The following is a 16,543-nucleotide window of genomic DNA, read 5'->3' as shown; positions in this document are numbered from 1 at the left end:
ATGGTTAGGTCCATCACGGTTACCCTCTAAAAGGAACAAGTTCTCTCCTGAATTTCAAGGATCTCAATGTCTTTTTCTCTAATGTCTCAATAGGTTGTTATCTCTAGCATTCCAATTTCTATCTTTTCGGTGAGAAACAATATGTAAACTTAGCTAATCGGGTATTATGTGACGCTAGAAGTTTCAAAAATGCAACTAAAAAGTTCTTCCCCACCCCCAAACTTAAATCTAACATTGTCCTCAATGTTCTAAAGATAAAATTAAAAGCATGAACACGGAGAAACTGTTACCACTTGAAGCAAAAGAGATAAGGAAACATATTACCGTGTCGCAAGAATATTGGGTTACCTCCCAAGAAGTGCTAAGTTTAAAGTCTTCAGCCAGACTTAGGAAAGGATTAATCAACTCGAACCGTATAACAGTAGCCGGAATAACTGTGGGTCTTCAAAACCAAATAGAGCTGACCAAAGGAAACTGCAGTAAACCAAAAAAATGAACAAGACTAGCATGCCCTTACCTAGTTTCATGATTAAGACAACTACATCTAATTGTGGTTCAGGTTCAGGTTCTATAAAAGGGTCTAAATATATTTATTTAGGCTGCAACTCCTCAAAAGTGAGATCCGAATTATTAGGTCCTAGAGTCTGTAAAAACTCAAATAAAAATTTAGAAGCACATAATAATAACCTAAATAATTGAGGATCCTCTAAGTTAATCAGGTTTGACTTACAAAATTGACCACAGTGAGGGTAGTAGTCATTCTTAAGAAAATGTGTTGATTCTAATTTCCTAAAGCATTTAGGTTTAGTCTCACAACTAAATATTCGACACATTTGAAATATAAACGTTCCCACATTTGGAAGAAAACTATTGGTGGGAAAACAAAGTCAATAAGGGTATCATAGCCTAGGCAAACAACATCAACCAGAGGATGGGTTTCTAATGACTGAACTTCTTTCTGGACATTATTAGGTTCGGGAAAACGTGTATGGAGATAATCTTGTACGATGGTTGAGGCACCAATGTCAATCCCTACACGAGGGAACTTTCTAAGAGTTAAAGGTAAAGCACATGGAGAATGATAATCACCCCCAAACTTAGAGTTTTGGGTGTCTCTAGGTAGACTAACTACAATTTCCCTAATTTCTAGATCATCAGAATCCTGAAAATGGTCAATTGCTTCTGTTAGGTTATACTCAGGTGATGCATCCTCACTTATATTTAAAAGCTCTACGAGTTCATCTTCTTCGTCTAAGACTATTGTTTCTAAATCGCTACTCTAAAACATTAGTCTCAGAATAAACTCGTTCCTCTAAATCATTATCGGCTTTGTAAACAGGAAATACTACATCGTCTAAAACGAGGGTATCTCTAGTCAAATCCTCGTCCTTTTGAATAGGTGAATAATTATTAAAATTATTTTGGTTTGAAATAGAAATAATATTATTATTGTAAAGCTCAATTGGAGTATCCATTTCCTGATCACTATTCCTACATAAATATGATTCTCCATCAACACTATCCTCATCATAATAACATGAAAAAGATCGAACCTCATCAAAACAAGTAGTGTTGCCAATTCTAACCTTGTTATCTTGATTATGTAAATAACTATCTTCATTCTCAAGGGTATTATTGGATACACTATATTGGCAATTCAAGTAATTTCGAGCAATTCTTTCGTTCGTCTCAGCTATCCGCTTTAGGTGGTCTTCTAAAGAAGGTTCACTCATTATTGTAGTTCTTTCGTCGATAATTATATTATTCATCTCATCTAACTTATGCGTCGACTCAACTAACTTCCTGAGGGACTCTTCTAAAGGAGGAATAGGAACAGAGAGATCATAAAAAGTACTACTTTTCAATAGTTTGATTGTATCCTCTAGAGACGAAGAACTAGTACTATAATTTTCTTGCTCGTAAGACTGATGCACGTGCGGATAGTAATTGGGCTCACCAGGGTATGACCCATATCCTTCCAAAGGTTGGCGTTCCCAACCACTATTCACACTATGGTAAGAGTAATGTCCATATTTCTCAGTTGGATAATCATATTCATTGTGATGGATATTATAATACCAGTTTGACATCCTAACTGCAAGGGAATTCTAAACAAACACAAAGAAGGCTGACTCGACCACAACAAGCCTAATTTATCTAGCAAACAAAAAGCATGATGGCTCCACTTAGATTGTTTCTAGACCAGCTTCTAATCCTTCGAAAGGGAATTCGTTACAATTTAAGCAAACCCCTCTGGAATCAATCCGAGTCAAAGTAAGTTGAATAGAGGCGAGGGAAGCTGCGTGGAGCTTTGATACCCAAGGCCTCACCGCATTACAAGGCGGCGCAGTCACGCATTCAACTCACAGAAACCATCATGAACTTTGAAGTATGCTTAAAAGAGTAACCAATATTTTTCGAATGACTTTCCTATTAAGCTCGTTACCCTATCGGTCTCGTTCTAGTCAGTATTTTAAGCTTAGGTTCGCGTAGGTTACGTGTTCCTAAGGCGGGCAAGAAGGAAACGGTGATGAAATCCGAGTCCTTATCTTGATTTGGACAGGCCTTGCCCTTTACTAGAAAATTAAATCCGATTTCAGGTCCTCAACATATATGCATACAAAATCATCCAGTAAACCCGCTGACAGGGGATTCGCGGGTGTTTAGAATTCTTACCTCCCGTTCCAGACGGGGGATGAACCGTTGAAGTCGACTCGGGCCACGACACCTATGTCATGTACGAACCCGAGGGGCCGAGACGATATCGTAATCGTCGTCCTTCTCTGCACACAGTTTATATTTAAAACTACCCTTCTGTAGGGTTTAAAAAAATAAAGTTCAATGTCCGAAAATAAAAAAAAAATGTCCAAAAATAAAAGATTACAAAAATAAAAACCTTAATTACAGTTTCTAAAAAAATAAAAAAATAAAAAAGAATATCTATAAACAAAAAACTTCTTCTTCACTCCTTTTGGATTCCTCCTTCTTTTTTTCTTTGACTTCGCTTTTGTTTTAAGCACTTTCTCCCCTTTTCTTTAGCTCAGTTCCAAATCTGAAAGCAAACAAGAAATACCAAAAGGCGTAAAAAGGAACAAATAAAAAAACTAAAAACAAATTTATAAACAAATCCGCGTCGGCGGCGCCAAAAATTGATGAGACTCAATAATGTTGTAGTAAGATGATTCGTTCACTCAGACTTGTTGAAATTGTTTTTAGGATTAATAACGGAAAAACACTAAAAATATACAAATTATGTCACAAGATGAAGAGACGCTGAGACGCGGGATTCCACTACTTTTCATATTGTTATGGTTCAGTCATTAACTCTAGACAATATAGCTCAAACAAAAGAAGTTGTGACTCTAGTTCTTTGCCAAAAATAGATTTCGTAAAATATTATTTGTAAGTTAAAAGCATGACGCATCTAAAGTATTTACAACTAAGCATGCGGCATCTAACAAAATAACAAATAATTAATAGAAATCATAAAGCAATTAAATATATGTAAAAAGTCAATAAAAGAATTAATTCCTTTACCACAATCATGAAAAGTTGCTTCCTCCGTTGTTCCAGTGATGGGGTCTAGCTCCGCATGGTGAAAACACACTCAAAGGAATTTTTCATTGCTCAAAAAGGTGTTTACAAGGAGAAAATAGAGAAATAATTAAAAATCGGATTTGTAACAATTATATTTGTTACAAACCAGAGAACTACGACCCTCGGCTGTGGGTCGTATCTCTGTAGCATATAAGACTGTCCAGCGACTATCGTATACACTGTAGCATAAACGACTGGTTCTTGTAGTCTTATGTTCTTTGTATGTTCTTCAATGGCAGCAGAGACAATCTCTGCAACTCCCGATTCTCTACTGTATTCTCACCCCTAACTCTCCATCCCCTTTCTCTGAGTTCCCAGCAGGCTATATATACTCGACAACACCAAGAACAACTCGTAATAACAGCACATAATCCTCCATTACTTGATATTATTCTCGCCTGCGCTGTTAAGGAAATAATCTCTTATTATTCTCTCTCATGCGTCTGTGGGAGTGGAAACTTTCCAAACATGTTACTATCACGCCAAAGATTGAGTGAAACTCTCTCCGATCACACGCCATTATTCAGTTATACACGGGGAAGGAAAGAGACAGCACGAGATATTCTCGTGCTCTGATTCACCCAAATCCACGTAACCAACTCATTTTGTCAAATCAAATCTCATTACCATCCCTGTTTGGATAAAACATGCCCAAATCAAACAAAATCCGAGAGAAAGTCCAACACAAACTCTCTCGAAATCATGTCAGAATTCATCGCTGGTGAAAGCTAGTTTCCGTGTCTTCCCTGTTTTACTTCGAACTGATCATCCTGCCAAATCTAATTGATTCTAAAGCCCATACCATCTCTGTTATGCTCAAACAGAACTTCCCAAAGAATTTCAGCCATTGAATCGTACTGGAACACCTTCAAAATACGAACCCTAATTCTGGTCGTATGCTGCAAAAGTTCCCGCCAAAAACTAAAATTTGAATGAAGAAGATGGTGCCCACTATCTTGTTCTGGGGTGCGAATAGCAGGTGCCCAACTGAGGTGCCCCTTAGTATTTGAGGTGTCCCTTAACCAAAATGAGAGTCCGCATAGCACATGTCCTCCGGGTGCCAAAATCAACTTTTCGAGCCGAATTTTCCAAAAATGTTTATTTCCCAAAAATACCTACAAACACGAAAAACACCATAATAAGTACAAAATCGAGTGTCAACAATATATAGTATTGATATCAAATTAGACACAAAAATGTGTCTATCACGTAATCATTGTGAGTCACTTGCAGTACCGTAATATACCTCGCCCACCTAATCCGTTTAACGCCCTCGTTGAACGCAACAAAGTATACTCGTTATACTTGTTCTCTGGCCTTATACGCTTCTGACCCCTTCTCAGAAATCAGCAAACTTTGTTTGGCCTTTAACCTTGCCAAAACTTCTCTGCCTAGTACTTTATTCCATCACTTAGCTTCACTTCTTTGCCATTAATCTCATATACTTGAGCCACTTCTCGGCGTCATGCATTACGCTTACGTGGCTACTCAAATCATGCATCAATACCCAAATGCAACTTGGAAATTCGTCTTTCCAACTCCCTGAATTAGACTTGAATTTCACTTGAATCATTTGCGCCTAAGTATACGCAAGCAATGATTCTTCCCAAATGATCATTTTCATTGTCTTATGCCTCCATTTTCCGACTTTAGTTGCACCACGCAACATAACAGGACTTATATAAGACTTTGACTCAATTCTTCAATCATATGCGCCTACGCCAAATCATGCCATGCCTTAAGGCATGAACCCTATGATTCCGTACAACTCTTGGTATGCGCCAAAATCTATAACCTTTCTGCACTTTGCAAACTTCAGGACTTTCACTAGATTTGTCCCCCAAATCATGTTGCAATCTTCACCTTCTTGGACTTGCATCATTTGTATGTCAAAGAACCCGCAGCTTGTTGTTCTTTTCTTGCATTGTCACAACATCATGATTGAAATGCATGACTCTGGTATAGTCATGACTTAGGATACCCCTGACATCATACCGTCTTTTTAGACCATGCATCCTCTTCACGCGCCTTTGAAACCAGCACTTTAAGCATCACTTGCTCTTTCAAACTGCTACGCTTTAATGTAGCGGAAAAACAACATCATGTTCTTCCTAACAATGAGTTACTCTTAACTCATATACTTGATGGACTTACATATTCATTCTTGCTGCGCTACTCCATGCCTTCACTGCCAAATGCCTTCGCACTTCCACATAACCCGCAATAGCAAACTCGACTATGCCACCAACTCTTCTATTTGCTTCTTTCAGTTTCAGCGTCTTCTATTGCATATTTTGTCTTAATATGCTGTGTAGCATCTTCCACGCGAACTAGCTTTACTTTGAACGAAAGAGGGAAGATCTTTCACTTCAAATACCCTCATTCACTACTACCTTCCATAGACAAACTTCATTCTAACACCAAGGTCCACTCGACCCAAACTGAAAGTATACTCAAACTTGAGCAAATACTCGCGCCAACTGATTGCAACTTGTAAGACCTAACAAGCCTTGCAATACTAACTTCATCTTCGCTTCTAAGCAACAAAGGAAGCGAGACAACCCCTATTGTCCCCAATGTAGCAATTGACTTTGCCACATGCACTCTCCCAACTATCAACGTTCTTATGCAACCCCCATAACGAAGCACAATATAATTGTCACTTAGTTGAATACTCCTTTTAGACTGATGTTATCATTTTTCTTTTAGCTGTCATGAAGATTTCTTTAATAATGGCCACATGCCATTCTTATACATCACCACTACTTTGTCCTTCTTCTCCATGCATCTACAATTCGCGTAACTTGCTTCTCCAACCGCATCATGCATCTTGGTCATGCCCAAATATCATTTGGCGCATGCTACTGTTGCATACATGTTATGCCAATTAGCACCCAAATCTTGACACAAATTTGTGCACCTTTGCACAACTGGAACAGACTTAACTAGGTGATTCTGAGCATCACCATAGAGCTCAGCAAAGTCATATCACTCAATAACTTCCGCGGATAAACAATTTGGACAGTTGCAAACAAGGTCATCATCCTTGCAAATGAGGCGCCACTGCCTACGTTCCATGAAGCAAGAATGCCGCATTCTTCTTCAAACTTGGAACTTATTTTTATTTCCCATGCACATCTGGTTACTCTTGTCTTTCCCTTTCTCCAAAATCAACTTCAGTAGCAACAATTGTTGATTTACAGTCGACAAGAACATCTGCTTGTGGTTACGATCAAATGCAGGTCTTTGGACACCCTTGTCCAAGCATATTGATCCCACTCATAAAGCAGGTGCAAGCACATTCCTTGTGCTCATCTAGCATCAATGAAGAACTCTTTGCAAACGCAAGACCGTGGTGTATCGGGTTTTCCCTAAATTGCGCTCATTTCTTCAGCCTTTCAATAAGCTTTATGCTAGATAAGAATTGGCCATCCAATTCTTCTTTTATGGCATCACATTGCCACAAACTTTGCTGGTTCGCAACCAGACTTTGCATTACCACCAAGGTACATGCTTTCGAGAGAGATAACTATAATCTTCCATCAACTGGCTACAATGAAAACACCTTCAATCTATCGCATAGATATGTTCTTTATCTACTTAGCCACTGCAAAGGCCATCAACTTCTTTGAGTTCAGGAATTTTCACAAAATTCCCATTACAACTTGTAATGTACTCGCTACTGATAACACTACGAAACAATGCATTCCCAATGCATTATCTTCGCATACTTGTGAGAAAAATGGACTTTAACACCTGACTTGCACCATAGAAGTTAACATACTCCTTAGTTTTGTCATGCCATCACTTGAAAACCCGGTTTTCAATGATTCTTGCACGTTCGTCTAATACTTTGGGATGAAATTCAGGCACCTTTGCCATGAACTTTACTAGCCTTTTGCTACTTCAACCTTCAAAGTATATTCCAATTGATGTTTCCACACAAGAACAACTTCTTCTAGTCTCCATACTAGCGAAACCCAAACAATTCTTCACTGAATTTGACAAACAAATGACATTAACTTGAGTAAAAGAAATAAAAATCAGCAAACTGTGTCCCCTAACACAGCTCTGATACCGGCTGTCACACGCCCATTTAATCGCCTAAAATTTTCAAGGGACATGACCGGCAATGATTGTGGTTCAGTGAATCATCTTCACCCACAATCACTCAGCCTTGCATACTTACATCAAAGTACGCATACCTTCACTCATAAGGCATTGCACAACGAAAGTCTTTTCTTCTTTCTCTCTAACTCTTCATGCCCCCATAAGCATAAGAAGTTTTGCCATGTACTTAATCAATTCTCACACAAACCAGCAACACAATGAACACAAATATATACTGCAACATGACGAAACTGGGAGAATTTATAATCCCAATCTAACCTATTTTATTGCACTAAAGGAAGATTACAAAACTCGTCCATCACATGGACCAAAACAGGCCATTCACCCTCTTGGTGAATGCCTAAAACTCTCTCTACATTAGTAGTTCTTCTCTCAATTGAACAAAACTAACATCATTGATTCCTAAGTTATTTATACATGCTTGGATCAGGCCAAAACTCTGTGCAACCGCTTGCACCTGCATGGAACAGCCATGTGTCCCAAAAGTAGTTTTCATAACCGCCAACTAACTGCCACCTTTTGTGTTGCCACGCCAACTGGTGCCACACTTATTATTGGTGGTTATGAATGGTTATAAACTCCTTCTATAACCTACTTCTCTTGTCTCACTTCATTGGCATGCTCGCAAAGCCAATAACCAACTCCTAACCTTCACTTGAGCCGTATTGCACACTTGTTGTGCCATACTGGATTCTGTCTTGCATCAGCATTCAACTCTCTTGGACCTGTATGTTTATCATTCCAAAATCATGCACGGAAAATACTTATGCTTCAAACATTGAGGCCAACTCCTTAAGCTTACTCTAGTTACTCATGCGTCATATATGCTTCACTTCGCCAATTAGCTTGACAACAACAATGCAACTCTTGCATTACCAACTTGTTTGCATTGTTCAAGCTTTTTCCAGCCTTGAACTAATTCCATAGACCAAATTTTAATCTATAATTCACTCTTGCATCATCCTTGAGCTTGGGCCAACTCAATTCCATGGATATGCATGGATGCCAACATCGCATGTTGCATCTGTCACTTTGGCCTCAACTTGCCTTTCCCTCAATGAAGCTTCATTGTGTCGGACAATAAGCTTCATTACTTAGACAATGTGATTTATAGTGTAGCTCCACTCTTGCGCTTCACTGGCCCTGCAAGGGGCCACTATCTCAGTGTTTGATGGTCTATAGAGAATACCGCTATTATGGCTTCGTTGCGCTATTATGGCTTCGCATTGCACCATTACAATGGAACTCTGACTTGGCATGCAACTCTGTAACGCTTAATCATTGTGAGTCACTTGCAGTACCGTAATGGAAGTCCATATTCAATTGTCTCCAGAGCATCATCAACTTCATGACATCTCCTTCCTCTTACTTGGAAGTGACATTTTTCTTAAATTAAATTTATGGTTCAGATCCCAACTTGTGGCATGCACAACTCGGCAAAGCAAGTCATTATACAAAAGATGAATGAACTAAATGAAAATGATACTGATCTACGATGTTCTTTCATTGTCAGTCTATATTTGTATCTGAATTCTTCTTTCTGTACAAAAACGTGGCATCTGCACTAATCGAGTTGTCTTTGGTGCTCGTCACCATATGCTTGGAATATTATCTTCAATTTTTTCCAAAGAACTTCTTCTTAATGGACAAAAAATCGTAGTTGTTCGTTGGACCGGACGCAGCTTAAAGCCTTCAACCTTGTCCAGCCACCACGACCCAATCTCAAACCTCTTTGTTTTTTAGGAAACCGGAACAAGTTTGGAAACTCCGATTGAACAAGTTCTCTATATATACACACACACGTAAAGGAGAGATTGATACAATATAAGTACAGTATAGGCAATATTAAGAATATCTGATAACAATGGAAAACATACCAGAAGTAACGTATTACATTCCACCATTCAAACGTCATGGATGAACAATGGAAAACTGTAAACACCCAAATATTATTATAGGGTAATGTGGAGACTAATCCCAGAACACAACACAATTATCTGGAGAAGCCTCTCTCTTTTGGGGGAATTCCTCCTTTTATAGGCAAAGCCTGACATGTTACCATACACGCGTACTTTGATACCTTTCTTAGTAAGTCTTCCATTATTAGTCGTACACATGTACTATCACACTTGGGGGTACTTAGATACCCACTAGTTATTTCTTCCGAGCACCCCACCATTGGGGCACCCTATCCGCGTAGCACCATTGCTCATAACATCCCCAATCTGTCTGATGATAACCCCGGCTCTGTTGATGGTGACCCCGATTCCACTGATGGTGACATCGATTATGGCCCGAAGCTCCCTTTCTCGTTCTTAGCTTATGGTTAGATTTCCCCTGTTCACAAAAACAAACCAGAAACAACACCAACAAGAGAAACTGCGACAGAAGTGCAAGATGACTGGTTAAATGTATCAAGAAAAACTGCGAAAGAACCTAGAAACAAAAGTACTGCTGCGAAAGAAACTAGCAACAAAAGTACTGTCAATTCATGTATGAAACTAGTGCAAGATGTCTGGTTAAACGAATCCAAGAACAAGAATTTTGTATTCTCTCCATTCTCGATAGACAGTGCTCTAGATTTACAAGCTTCTAGAGCAAGTGGTAAAACCTTACAACAAATATTAGGCTTCCTCAACTCTGAAAGCCTCGACAATCTGAATTCTGTTAATTCTAAACACATTGACTCGTTATGCGGAACGTAGAAGGAACCCAAACTTTCTTTTGTTGGTGGTGTTTGGATTGATGAATCTTGTCATATTAAACCTTCATTCAAAGAAGTTGCCACCGCAATATATAGAGCAGAAGCGGAAACTGTGGATTTCAAAAATCAGGTAAGCTACAAAATTCTTAATTTGTTGTTATTGTTTGTTTTTATCTTTTTCTATTTTCTTAACATGCCTAAAATTCTTAATATACCTAAATAAATATAGTTTTTTTATTCAAAACTAGTCAAATAAAACCAAGGTGACCAAACATGTGGTATAAAAATCCGGTCATATTATTTTTAATAAATGAAAACCATTTAATTAAAAAGTGACACAAAAACCCCAGGTCAAATAATAATGTGTAAATTTAGTTTTTATTACTTTAAAAAAGCCAAACATACCCTTTTTACCTTGTCTTCTTCTTCCTCTTCTTCTCTCCTTTCTTTTTTCTATTTCTGCGGTCTTCATCTCTCCACCACTATTAACACCAGCAGCAACAAATATCTCTCCATGAACACCACCACAACACCCCCGTCACCACCAGCAGCAACACCTTCGTCTCCTCCACGAAACCTTCGTCTCTTTTTCGTCTATTTCTATTCAGATCTATCACCAACAGTAGCTCCGCCACCATCAAACCAACCGATGTGTCTAGATCCGCCACCAACAGAACCTCCATCTCCTCCATTAACACCATCATCACCTCCGTCTCCTCCATTAACACCATCATCACCTTCTTCTTCTTCGTCTACTGATTTTCCATCAACAACACCGTCTCCTCTTATTTTTGTTTTTCCCACCAGTACATCAGATCCGCCACCAACACTACTTCTACCTCCTCCTTTTATCATCTAAAACCACCACCAATACCTTCAAATCGGACACCAACAACACCTCATCTACAATCAACACCAGTACTTGCAGATCCGCTCCCAACAGCACCTCCGCCTCCTCGTTGAATCCTCTACAATCACCACCACCACCACCTTATGATGTTTTCATCACCAGCAAATGATGATACATCTTCATAGTCGAAATCAATATTGTATTGGTAAATGATAGATTTATGATGAAACCAAAATTGGTTTCATCAAATTCTGACAGTTTTGGTTGTTGAAAACAGTAAACTAATGATGAAACCAAATTTGGTTTCATCATAAACTTGCCTATATTCTGTCATGAAACCAAAGATTTTAATGATGAAAATTAAGTTTATGATGAAACCAAATTTTGGTTTCACCTGATTTTTGTCTAGTTTATTCGGTCTGACTTGGAAGACGACGTGTTTGGTTTCATCATTGAAGTTATGTTGGTGAAATTACAATATGTGGTTTCGATTATATGTACAATGGTGGTTTTGATTATATGTGTGTATGAATTGGGAGAATGTGTATAGCAGGGTATGGTACTGGTACTCCAGGTATTGATGAAGAAGTTTTTGTTGGTAGTGGTGGCCTTAACTGAAGTTATGGAAATGATAAAGAATGGATTAACTGAGTAAGGGTGGTGCTAATGCAATGAGAGTTGTAGTTGAGCTTCAGGTGTTGCATAAAGGACTAGTATGGGTTACAATTAAAGAGGTGTATGTCTGGATTGTTAAAAGTGTAATGAATTGGCTAAAGTTGATTTTCATCGTATTTTTTTCATTTTGTTGAATATTAATATATGTGAAGCCAATTTTTGACGGTGGGATACAGGTGGATTATTTTTTGTTGAAACTGGTTGTAGTTGAGGGGGTAATGGTAGTGGTGGTTGTGGTGTTGGTGGTTGTGGCAGCGATGGGGGTGGTGCAGTTGACGGTGGTGGTAGGTTTCATCTTATTGTGGATTGTTTTTTGTTGAAAGTAGTATTAGTTAAGGAGGTAATGGTAGTGGTGGTTGTGGTGATTATGGTTGTGGTGGCGACGGGGGCGGTGCAGTTGACGGTGGTGGAAGGTTTCATCTTATAGTGTTTCATTTTTTATTCTTCTTCTTTCTCCTTTCTTTTATGATGAAACCAATTTTTGGTTTCATCTTATTTTGGTGAAACCAATTTTTGGTTTTATCATTTTTCTGGTGGTGGCGCGGTGGTGGTCGGTGGAGGCGGCGGTGGTCGGCGGCTGCGGAGGCGAAGGTGGTCGGTGGCGGTGGCAGTCGGTGGCAGCGGCAGCGGCAACGGCGGGCGGTGGTGGTTGCTCGGTGGTGGTGTTGCTGGTGGTGGGTTGTTGTTCGTGGTGATAATATAATAAAATTTAAAGGTAGGATTGATTTTCGTTTTTGTTGGGGTGATTTAAATAGTATAAGGGTAATATAGACAGTTTATGTTAAATGGGGTTTTTGTGAACATTTTGTTTTGGTGGAGTTTTTGTGCATGGATGTGACGCCTTTGGGGTTATAACTCGCGGACCGAAAAAACAATTTTTTTTTATTTATATTTTTGATCGTTAAAGAATGCGATGCTGACGTGTTTTTAATGATTTTATTTAGAGCGAGAATCTCTGGATCAAGGTGCATAAGTGGATTGGAAAGAAAACGGAGGGATTAATTGAAAATGTTCTTCCTGCCGGATCAGTCAATGAACATACAAAATATATAGTGGCGAATGCACTCTAATTCAAAGGATGTTGGAAGGAAGACCAATTTCTTAAGCCCCTAACCAAGAAGGAGAATTTATATCTCCTGGATGGTGATTCAACAACAGTACAAGTACCTTTCATGTCATCTAGAGAAATACAATATATTACTTGCTATGACAAGTTCAGAGTACTTAAACTCCCTTACAATTATTCATATGAAAATGCTCGTGCTCGTTCTCCAAGATTTTCTATGTATATGATTTTACCTGAGCGACAGTATGGGCTTGGTCAACTGATAGCTAAGGTGAGTTCTAATCCCACTGGTTTTCTGCAAAAGTATGTCACTGACAATCATAGTTTGGTTCCAACTGGAGAATTCAAGGTTCCGAAGTTCAAAATCCTTTTTGATTTTGAAGCACAAAGAGTACTCAAGGAATTAGGTTTAGTTTTGCCTTTTGATCCATCCAAAGCAGAGCTTACGGAGATGGTGAATATTGAAGGTTCCTGTAAGCTTCATGTTTCGAAATTTTTTCACAAGTGTTTTGTTGAAGTCGATGAAGAAGGAACCGAAGCTTCTGCTTCTACTGCTTTTGTGGTAGCGTCTTGGTCCCACGGGCCTCCAAGAGTTACACAACCTCGTGTCGATTTTGTGGCAGATCATCCTTTCATGTTCATTATACGAGAGGATCAAAGTGGTGTGGTGTTGTTCATAGGACATGTCCTTAATCCTTTGTTAGATTTGTGATGCCATCATGGTATAGTCTCACAATCTAGCTCTCTTTTAAGTTTCATTCCACAAGTAACTTAAAACATCTCATTTTTCCTTTTCGACTATTTTTTCTTTTCTTTTTTGAAGTCTCAGATCTGTTATCAGTGACTTCTGGTGGACTAAAAGGTGACTTATTTTCCATTATAATTTATACAATGGCTATGTACGGCTTATTCTTTACAATGACTATCGATTTTCCTACTCGAACAGTTATGCGCATAAAAGTGATAGTTTTTTCTGATGTCTTTGGCTATAAGAGAACAAAGATCTTACATAGACCTTGGTGGAGTGTTTATCAATAGATTTTATTAGTGAATTCGGAGTTAAAAGTTCATCAGCATCAGTGCAACACTTCAAAATCGCACAAATCCCATTTCTCTAATTACACAACCCAACTTCTTCTAGAAAATTATAGTTGTTCGTTGTGAAGAGATCTGTCTTTCTGGCGATCTTCTTTGTTAAAAAGATTTATAAATCTTGGACTGGGCACAGCTTAAAGCCTTCAACCATGTCCAACCACCACTACCAAATGCAGACTTTTTTGTTTTTTTTGGAAACCGGAACAAGTTCGAAAACTCCGATTGAACAAGTTCTCTATATAGAGAGAGATTGGTCCGGGTTTTTGCAATATTAAGATTTTCTGATAACAATGGAAAACAAACCAGAAGTGACGTATTATGTTCCACCATTCAAACGTCATGGATCAACAATGAAAACAAACCAGAAGTGACGTATTATGTTCCACCAACAAGAAAAACTGTGATAGAAACTAGAAACGTAAGTGCAGCCAATTCATGCATGAAACTAATGCGAGATCTCTGGTTAAACGAGTCGAAGAACAAGAATTTTGTATTATCTCCATTCTCAATAGACACTGCTCTAGGTTTATTAGCTTCTGGAGCATGTGGTGAATCGTTGAAACAGATATTAGCCTTCCTCAACTCTGAAATCCCTGAGAATATAAATTATGGTAATTCTAAACACATTGAGTCGTTATGCAGAACATGGAAGGAACCCAAACTTTCTTTTGTTAGTGGTGTTTGGATCGATGAATCTTGTCCTATTAAACCTTCATTCAAAGAAGTTGCCACCGCAATATATAAAGCAGAAGCTGAAACTGTGGATTTCACAAATCAGGTAAGTTAGAAAATTCTTAATCTGTTGTTATTGGTTGATATATCATTTTCTATTTTTTTAACATTCTTAGAGTTCTAAGTATGTTTGTGACTTTTTTTTTTATCAGTCGAGTTTTGAACTCAGGTCACTTGTATCATCACAAGATTGCACCACTATACTACAGTGTCATTGGAAAATATGTTAATTATTGATGTTATTGTAGTAATGTATTTGGGTGATTATACGAATGACCTGATTTTATAGCTCATAGATAATAAATTCCAATAAAAAAAACATGTCCAAATCTATTTAGTTTGTTATTTCGTTTTAGGACCTACCCTTTTTGTTGTTTTAATGATTTTAATCTATTTATGTGGAGCGAAAATGTGAGGATCAAGGTGAATAACTGGGTTGAAAAGAAAACAAATGGATTAATTCAAAATCTTCTTCCTAACGGATCAGTCGTTCCGAGTACAAAATTTATACTGGAGAATGCACTCTATTTCAAGGGATGTTAATATCAATTTACTAAGTCTCTAACCGAGAAGTCGAATTTCTATCTCCTGAATGGTAAATCAACAGTACAAGTACCCTTCATGTCATCTACGTCAAGACAATATATTACTTGTTATGACAAGTTCAGAGTACTTAAACTCCCGTACGATTATTCAGCAACATATGAATATGCTCGTGCTCCAATTTTCTCTATGTATATAATTCTACCCGAGCGACGATATGGGCTTGGTGAACTTATAGCTAAGGTGAGTTCTAATCCCGCTCAGTTTTTGCAAAAGTATGTCCCTCGCAATTAGAGTTTGGTTCCGACAGGAGAATTCAAGGTTCCAAAGTTCAAAATCCTTTTTAATCTTGAAGCATCAAGAGTACTCAAAGAACTGGGCTTGGTTTTTCCTTTTGATCCATCCAAAGCAGAGTTGATGGATATGGTGAATATTACCGGTAAGCTTCATGTTGAGAAAGTTTTTCACAAGTGTTTTGTTGAAGTTGATGAAGAAGGAACTGAAGTCGCTGCTGCTACTGCTTTTGCGGGGGGTTATGGGGCCCGACCGGCTCCAAAAGTTGCACCACCTCCTCGTGTCGATTCTGTGGTAGATCATCCTTTCATGTTCATTATACAAGAGGAGAAAGTGGTGTGGCTTTGTTCATGGGACATGTCCTTAATCCTTTGTTAGATTTGTGATGGCGTCGTGGTATTTTCTCCCTAGCTAGGTCTCTTTTTAGTTTGACTCTGCATGTAACTTAGAACATCACATTTTACCTTTTCGACTATTTTTTTTCTTTTTTGAATTCTCAGATTCTTTGCCAGTGACTTCAGTCGACTGAAATGTCACTTACGTTTAATTATATACTCCCTCAGTTTCTAAATAATAGGCTTGTTTGTGTTTAAATTTGCACACAAACCTTGTTAGAGCATTGCTCGGTCGAACCCTCATGCGTTTCTATCTCAAGCATGTTTGTCAATATTAGTGATCAAAACTATATGTCTTGATTTCTAGTATGCTTATGACTAAGTCTCGGTCTATGATAGTTTGGAATAGTTGAGCTCCAGACTCCATGGATATTATCTTGCAAAGAAGAAGAACTACTCAAGGAACCAGTGGAACTTCACCCGACCAAAAGGTATGTGGAGACTTGAACTTATCTTGTCAC

The 16,543-nt window shown here is 38.3% G+C and overlaps 2 protein-coding genes across 2 annotated transcripts; both read left to right on the top strand.

The window, feature by feature from the left end:
- Positions 1–13,129: 13,129 nt before the first annotated feature.
- On the top strand, positions 13,130–13,735 carry LOC113311644 (serpin-ZX-like). The gene has a single exon (XM_026560456.1). It carries the CDS (start codon positions 13,130–13,132, stop codon positions 13,733–13,735), a length of 606 nt encoding a protein of 201 aa, XP_026416241.1.
- Positions 13,736–14,566: 831 nt separating this feature from the next.
- On the top strand, positions 14,567–16,065 carry LOC113311643 (serpin-Z2B-like). The gene is made up of 2 exons (XM_026560455.1): positions 14,567–14,896; positions 15,688–16,065. Exons 1-2 carry the CDS (start codon positions 14,567–14,569, stop codon positions 16,063–16,065), a joined length of 708 nt encoding a protein of 235 aa, XP_026416240.1.
- The last annotated feature ends 478 nt before the right edge of the window (positions 16,066–16,543 follow it).

Source organism: Papaver somniferum, chromosome 9 (assembly GCF_003573695.1).
Source record: "Papaver somniferum cultivar HN1 chromosome 9, ASM357369v1, whole genome shotgun sequence".
Taxonomy (NCBI): Eukaryota; Viridiplantae; Streptophyta; class Magnoliopsida; order Ranunculales; family Papaveraceae; genus Papaver; species Papaver somniferum.
The sequence above is the reverse complement of the archived record's forward strand: the minus strand, read 5'-3'. Positions and strand labels throughout refer to the sequence as shown.